The sequence below is a fragment of the Rhinopithecus roxellana genome, chromosome 17 (genome assembly GCF_007565055.1).
Source record: "Rhinopithecus roxellana isolate Shanxi Qingling chromosome 17, ASM756505v1, whole genome shotgun sequence".
Taxonomy (NCBI): Eukaryota; Metazoa; Chordata; class Mammalia; order Primates; family Cercopithecidae; genus Rhinopithecus; species Rhinopithecus roxellana.
The window spans coordinates 99,991,495-99,999,225 of record NC_044565.1 but is presented as its reverse complement, the minus strand read 5'-3'; the positions used below and the strand labels follow the sequence as shown (position 1 = coordinate 99,999,225).

The 7,731-nt window shown below is 36.5% G+C and overlaps 1 protein-coding gene across 1 annotated transcript in view; it reads right to left on the bottom strand.

The window, feature by feature from the left end:
- Positions 1-397: 397 nt before the first annotated feature.
- Positions 398-7,731, bottom strand: part of FBXO11 (F-box protein 11) — a 99,586-nt gene continuing 92,252 nt past the window's right edge. Inside the window, exons 17-23 of the mRNA XM_010364291.2 lie at positions 6,607-6,683; positions 6,061-6,204; positions 3,159-3,269; positions 2,453-2,560; positions 2,019-2,127; positions 1,246-1,344; positions 398-1,166 (exon numbers count right to left, since the gene is read on the bottom strand). Of these exons, the coding sequence (XP_010362593.2) occupies positions 1,037-1,166; positions 1,246-1,344; positions 2,019-2,127; positions 2,453-2,560; positions 3,159-3,269; positions 6,061-6,204; positions 6,607-6,683 (778 nt within the window). The 3' untranslated portion in view covers positions 398-1,036. The remainder of the gene's footprint in view (positions 1,167-1,245; positions 1,345-2,018; positions 2,128-2,452; positions 2,561-3,158; positions 3,270-6,060; positions 6,205-6,606; positions 6,684-7,731) is intronic.

Below are 7,731 nucleotides of genomic sequence, written 5' to 3'. Positions count from 1 at the left end.
CAATACACATAAATGGGGGAGGGAAAGCTAGGAAACTGTATAGGGCTGTATATATACTTGTCTCAGCTTAATGCAGGAAATTGTTTTAATTTCCTTTAATGCAGGAAATTGTTTTAATTTCCAGCAGTTTTGTCTAAACTGTTCAAAAAAAAACTATGAACAGAGTTCAAATACAGGATGTTTTGAAGAGACTTTCTAAAGTGTACTTTAAAACATAGTAGTTTACCTTTCACAAAACTGAGTTACAAGAATACTTTTGTTTTACAGTGCATCCCTTCCTAGGAAGTCTCATTAAAACACTCACTTTTTCTAGGGGTGATTTTGAATGCTGCACAGGGAAGGGAAGAAAATAATAGTCTTAACTTTTCTTAAAGGATACCAGAAACATTGCTGGATATAATTTAAGATTAGTGTTTTCTCTTTCATAGAAAGAACGTACATACTGGGACATGAGTACAGTTTACAGCAAGTCTAGGTGTGCTAACAAAACAGGGCACATTCAAGTACAATAAGATTTTGCTTGAAATTAAAAACAAACTACATGAGATTAAAGCATTAAAATCATATTTCTCAATCTGAATACATGTTAAAAAAAAAATCAAAAGGAACGCAGAAGTGCTAGCTCACATTTTTACCATATTACAAAAGCAATTGGTACCCATGTCCATAAAGGCAGCAACAAAGCTGCTTGTCTACTGAAGATTACTACTGCAAATTGGACTGCATTCAATGCTAGTTGTAAAAACACCAGCTTTTCAGAAGTTGGTATCTGTACAAAATTGCAGCTTATTTTCTTCACTTCTGTCCCTTCAAGTCTTTACACAGTAATGCTAAAACACCCAGCTTTGAGATCCTGAGTCAATATATTGCCACTTTCTTTTTGGTAGCTTGAGCTTCATAGTGTCAACTGACCTTGTGTATCCATTTTTAATACAGTCTCTTCCTGTAGCATGGGCAAATATGTTAAATCTTCTTCCAAAAAAATGTTTTAAGTTATGATGTTACAATGGCAGGACTTTTTCTTTAGGGAAGGAATTCAGTTGTGCTGCAATGTATTAGATTCTATAGGTGGAGCAGAGTCATATAGTGTATCTGTATCATGTGTAGGCTCACCAGCTAATGTACAAGGATTAGACAGTGTTCCAGCACCACAGTCACAGAAAAACCTAAAGCAAAATAAAAACTCAATTAGAAAAGTGAGGGGGAAAGTAATTGGGTAATACAGCAAGCAAGTGTGCTACATACCTATCATGTCTAATAAACTCTACATCATGTCCCTGATGGCACTTCTTAATGCAGTTCACACATATGGCATTTCGATCTGTGGTGTTGCAAGTATGACATCTAAAAAGCAAAAGCTTAAATTACTTTTCTCAAACATGTCATTAATGCAAAACAACATTCCATTCTGTTTATATATTACCCTATGACCCTTGGCTTTAAAAACAAAATTCTTTGTGGCTCCAGCCCAGATTAATTCTGAAAAGGAACTTTAATGGAATAAGTGATTTTCCTGTCGTCTTTGTCTTCTGAGGGAAGAGGAATGATTTGTAAGTTGTATAAAGGCAGTTCTTTCCACTTTAAAAGCCTCTCAAATCTTTCTGGGCTGAATCAATTTGGACGAGTGAAGAGTCAAAACTGTCATGGTGATTGGGATATATCAAACACTTGACATCTTTACCCTGAAATTTCTAGGAAAACAATACGTTACACAAACATAAGTTGCATGACATCAGTTACTGTAGTATTAGGTTTTTCCAGTTATGGTCTTTGTTTTGTTTTGTAGAGACAGGGTCTCCCTATGTTGCCCAGGCTGGTTTAGTGCTAGGATTACGGGCATAAGCCACCACGCCTAACCATAGTTACAGTCTTAAACACACGATATTTAAGTAGATTGATTATAAAATTTTCAGTTATAGTCTCAACACTGGCAAATAGCCAAAAATGCTAGGCATTGCTAATTTAAAAAGGAAATCAGTCTTCCTCTTTTCAGGACTCACAATATATTTCTAAGTTACCTGTAGAAATCATGCATGGGATAGCTGGTATAACTTGATATTTTATATAAACATTGGCCTCTACTAACAGCCTTTTCTATGGCATCTTGATTGTTCATTATTTTGTTATCTGTAATAAAAAAGAATAAGTAAAAATCCAGAGGACTGTTAATATTTTAAAAACTAAAGATTATAGGATTATTCTAACAGAAGAGCCACTATTTTTAAGAGCTTTAAATGAAGCTAACCAATGAATTGTAAGAAATCAGCTAAGAATAGAATTTTCCTTGTATAAGATACTTGAACCATTTAGAACCAAAGCTCTGTTTCTTTCAAAATCTCTTAAATTGTTGCTAACTTGGGGAGTGACATAAGGAATCAAGTTATAAAACGGCCTCTGATTATCTTTCATGGCATACTGCATATATTTATAGGTATAACAGACTCCAACATACCTTTCATTGTCACATTAACACCAGATGCTAAAAATAAGCCTCCAAACCGGTTGTTAAAAATCTGATTGCCTTCTAGTGTTGCAGTTGCGTGATTTGTAATTTCAATACCTGAAGTAAAATTTACAAACAAGTAGATACATCACTTTATATTGCTTCTTAAAAACCTGAAATTAGCATGCAAATGTAAACTGGTTCTTTTATAAAAGTACATTAACCCTCAATGTCTACTGAATAAAATGTAGATATTTCAACCACTAACAGTAACATTCACTTATCAATGATTATGGTCAAAACCGCAATTAACTTTCACACTAGCCTGTCTTAAAGTTTAAATACATGATACCTGGATTTCATTTGCATCCATTTTAACATCTGTGTTTCTGTTGCAGATTTAAATTGGTAAATTCATCTGAAGAACTGAATTTATCTGTATTCCTAGTGGTAATACAAGCCTGCATTTATTCTATCCCAATAAATGTTTCATAATCATGACTACGCAATAACAGCAATATTTCTTCGAGTCTGGCTTATAGTAGAAGAATCCAGAACCTGATTAGGTGCTCTCATAAGTGAATGAATAAAAAGGCATTCAGCCACTTCAGCAGCACACTTTACACATTTTAGTTAATAAAACAGTGAATATACTCCACATCAAACACTTTGCAGAACTATATATAAGCCACAGGTAAGAAAAGAAAATACAAACCTGCAGCAAATCCATCAAATATTCTGTTTTTCCTTAAGATTGGATGACTATTAGTGCTGATGAGAACACCTGCTTGAGCATTCCTGAAAATATCATTTTCTTCAAGGAGACCTATAATAAAATATTTCCTTAGATTAAGGCTAATGCATATAACAGACTCTACTAACGTTTTTGGGGATATTTAGGTATGCTTTTAGTTTCTTATTTAACTGCATTGTAAAATTCACAGGGCTATTTTTTCAGCCAAAAACAGTTTATTATCAGAGGTATTAAGGATCTAACAAAATTGCTAAAATGACAGGTAAGAGCATTGTGACCAATCTGCCATCTCCATGATAGCAGGGACCATGTCTGAGTTTACTCACCACTTCATCTTCAGTGCCAGGTACACCGTTGATTCTCAATGAGTATTGCTGAATTAAAGTTAATTCCTTTGAAATATTTCTAGAACCTCTGTATCCTCTGTTTTTAGTTCAGGCAAGCAAGCCCTTATTTCTGGCCTTTATTACTATAATTTCCTGATGAGTTTCCTTTATTCCAGTTTCATCTGCTGCATAGTTTCCAGTCAATTAACTGCAACTCCTATCTTGCCTTTCTCTAACAAACTACTTTCAGAATAAAGTTTAACATCACCTTGCCTTTCAAAATATCCCTCCTGCTTGTTTGTCTTAATGTGAGACATGGTTTTATTTCTGTAGACATGTGACCCCTCTGGTATTTCACATTGCTGACCTAAATTTCCCCTGGATGAGTGGTAAAAATCTGACTCAGGGACTTCTTGGGGTCCATTCTGTTCACTCTCTGGGTATTAATATTTCTGGGTTCTGTCCCTCTCATTTCCCTCTGCATACTCTTTGGGTGATCGTGATCTTACATCTTGGCAACTATTACATACACACTGTTGCTTTTTTATTTTTGAGACAGTCTCACTCTGCCACCCAGGCTGGAGTGCCATGGTGCGATCTTGGCTCACTGCAACCCCCGCCTCCGGGTTCAAGCAATTCTGAATCGGCTTCCCAAGTACCTGGGATTACAAGCACCTGACACCACCCTGGCGATTTTTTTTTTTTTTTTTTTTTTTTTTTTGTACTTTTAGATTTCACCATGTTGGCCAGGCTGGTCTCAAACTCCTGACCTCAAGTGATCCACCCACCTGGGCCTCCCCAAAGTGCTGGGATTACAGGCATGAGCCACTACACCCAGCCACTGTTGCTAATTCTTATATCTATTCATTTAGCTTAGTATAATTAATCACATTCTGGTCATAACCAGTTTGGATATTCCAGAAGACAACCTTGGATTCAACGTTTAAAAACTGACCTTACTATTTTCCAGAAACCATCTCCTATATAACTTACCTCAGTGAAAGGTAGTCACCCAAATCAGAATCCCAAGTATCCATCATATTTCACTTTTCTTTCAACCCCCATATTAAATCAATGACCCAGTCCTGTTGGTTCCACCCTTTTTATAGAGATAGGGTCTTGCTATATTGCCTAGGCTGGTCTCCAACTCCAGACTCAAGTGATACTCCTACGTTAGCCTCTGGAGCAGCTGGAAGTACAGGTGTGAGCCACTGTGCCCAGCTGGTTCTGTCCTTTTAAATATCATTAACATGTCCCACCACCCCCAACCTTTTCATACCCTTATGCTATCATTTTAATTTAGGCTCTCATTATTTACTGCCTGAGTTATTCCAAGTCCCTGTCTCTAATCTTGATTATTTTCACTACAACCTCAAGTGCTATTGCTAAAATGGAGTCCAAAGTCCTTACTGCATATAGAAAACCTCATGATTTGGGCCTTGCCCCTTCTCTAGCCTCAACTTTCAGTACCTCTTCCCTTGCGTTCAATTTCCTCTAGACTTTTACGTTTTCCACTCCATCACACTATACATTTTATGGATGTAGTGCTGTTTCATATAGCATTATATCTCTAGCATCTGTATGATAGTGGTTGGTAGAGGTGTTAAATTAGTATTTAAAGAATAAAAGTGAAATAACATCTGGAATGGTCTGTTCACCTCTCCCAAACCCATTTACCAGTAAATATCTACTCATTTTTCAAGACAGCTCAAAAGTGATTTGACTTGCATGAACCGTTTCTCAACACCTTGCAAATAAACCATTCTGTATTGTGTGTCTTCACTATATTTTGTAAAAACTACTGAGATATGTTACTTCACTGAATTACTAGATTATAAGCTCTTGGAGAGTCTGTCAATGGATCACCAATGCTTGGTTGTAGTATTAAATTTTGTTCATTAAATCTTGGTATGTTAGAGTAATAACTAGCTATTCTATGTAAGATAGGTACAAATGTTGGGTTATTGACATTTCAGGAACAGTGACAGATTTGCATTACGGCAGCTCTGAGAATCTCTGTATACATGCATCTGTAAGGGGCAGGCACTATGGAACTTTTGCCTTAATGCAAAGTGAGTTGACCTTTATGAATATCAAACCAGGCACATCTTGGCTTCATTAATTCCATTCTCCAACAAACACAGTTGAAAGCAGTTACAAAAGTAATACCCGTTTACTAAAGACATTTTCAAACATTTACAGATCAATTAATTTCTCACACCTATTTCTATAACTTGACTTTGAAGTTTATTATAATCATATTACTATTCTGAATAAAAGGTCCAGAGAATGTAAACAAATTCTATCTTTAAAAAGGCTTACTGACAACTGCAGACTCAAAGTGGCTACAAAAGGAAAAGTATTGTAAACATTTGTCTCTTAACACTAGGCACTAATCTAAACCAGCTCAACTTGATAATGAAAAAGACTTGAGATTCACTCATTTATAACTTAGTTAGCAATGTCATTGATCATTAGAGATATGGAAGAATAATGGAAAACTGGATTTTTCACTAATGCAAAATTAACAACAATACCTCGACCCCCATTAAATATACAGATGCCACCATCTCTTCCATCATGGATTTTATTTCTTCTTAGTGTAGGATTACTATCTGTCTTAATCCAGACTCCAGCCATTGCATTGTCAAATATTTCATTGTCTTCTATACAGCCTAGACCTATAAATGCAAAAATGTAGGTTATCTAGAAGGTATCTTTCTTTCTTTTCTTTTTTTTTTTTTTTAGAGGGAGTCTCACTCTGTTGCCAGGCTGAGTGCAGTGGTGCGATTTCGGCTCACTGCAACCTCCGCCTTTCGGGGTTCAAGTGATTCTCCTGCCTCAGCCTCCCGAGTAGCTGGGAATACAGGCATGTGCAGTCATACCCAGCTAATTTTTGTAATATTTAGTAGAGACAGGGTTTCACCATGTTGGCCAAGCTGGTCTTAAACTCCTGACCTCAGGTGATCCACCCGTCTCGGCCTCCCAAAGTGCTGGGATTATGGGCGTGAGCCACCGTGCCCGGCCTAGGTGTATTTCTAAAGTCTATTAACACAGAGAAAAAGATGACAGATAAAACATACCAGAATTATAAACTAGAATTCCACCATTCTGTCCTCCCCAGATTTTGTTGCGTCTAATTTTGGGGTTGCTTCCAGTCCTGTGAATAGAATAGAAAATAGTATCATTTCAATAGCTTCTACTCCCATATCCTCATGTTACGTGAGATAAACAGTGGAGAAATCCATGTAAGTCATATAGTAAGAATTAACTATGCAATGGAGTCCTTCAAGATGCCCTAAGAAGAAAGTGGTTTAATTTTGCTTAATCCTGTATTTCCCACAGAACATACTTTACTACAGATTATTATTGTAGAGTTTCCTAACATGTAAACTAAATGGGGTTTTATTAAGTGACTTATATATTTCCCTCATATGTAAAATGAAGGAATGAATTATAGGCATACCTTGGAGATAATTGCAGGTTCCGTTCCAGACCACCATAATAAAGCGAGTATTGCAATAAAGAGAGTCGCACGAATTTTCTGGTTTCCTAGTGTGTTTACATTATACTGTAGTCTATTAAGTATGCAATAGCATTACATTAAAAAAAAGCACATATCCTAACTTAAAAATACTTTATTCCTAAAAATGCTAATAATAATCTGAGTCTTCAGAGTTAAAAAAAAAAAAAAAAAAAACAGATGGGGTCTTGCTCTGTCACCCAGGCTGGAGTTGCAGTGGCATGATCATAGCTCACTGCAGCCTCGAACTCTTGGGCTCAAGCAATCTTCCTGCCTAAGCCTCCCGAGTAGCTGGGACTACAGGTGCATGCCACCATGCCCAGTTAATTTTTGTATTTTTTGTAGAGATGGGTTTTGCCATGTTGCTCAGGCTGTTCTCAAACTCCTGGGTTCAAGTGATCCACCTGCCTCAGTCTACCAAAGTGTTGGGACTACAGGCATGATCTACTGCACCTGACCAATTGGCAATCTCTTAAAATAAGACAAATTTGCCACATAGACTGACTTCCTTTCACGGAAGATTTCTCTGTAGTATTCCTACATGCAATGTTGTTATAGCATTTTGCTCACAGTAGAATTTCTTTCAAAATTGTCAATCCTTGCCAACCCTGCTACTTTATTAACAGGCTTATGCAATATTCTAAATCCTTTGTTGTCATTTCAACCACGTTCACAGCATCTTCAA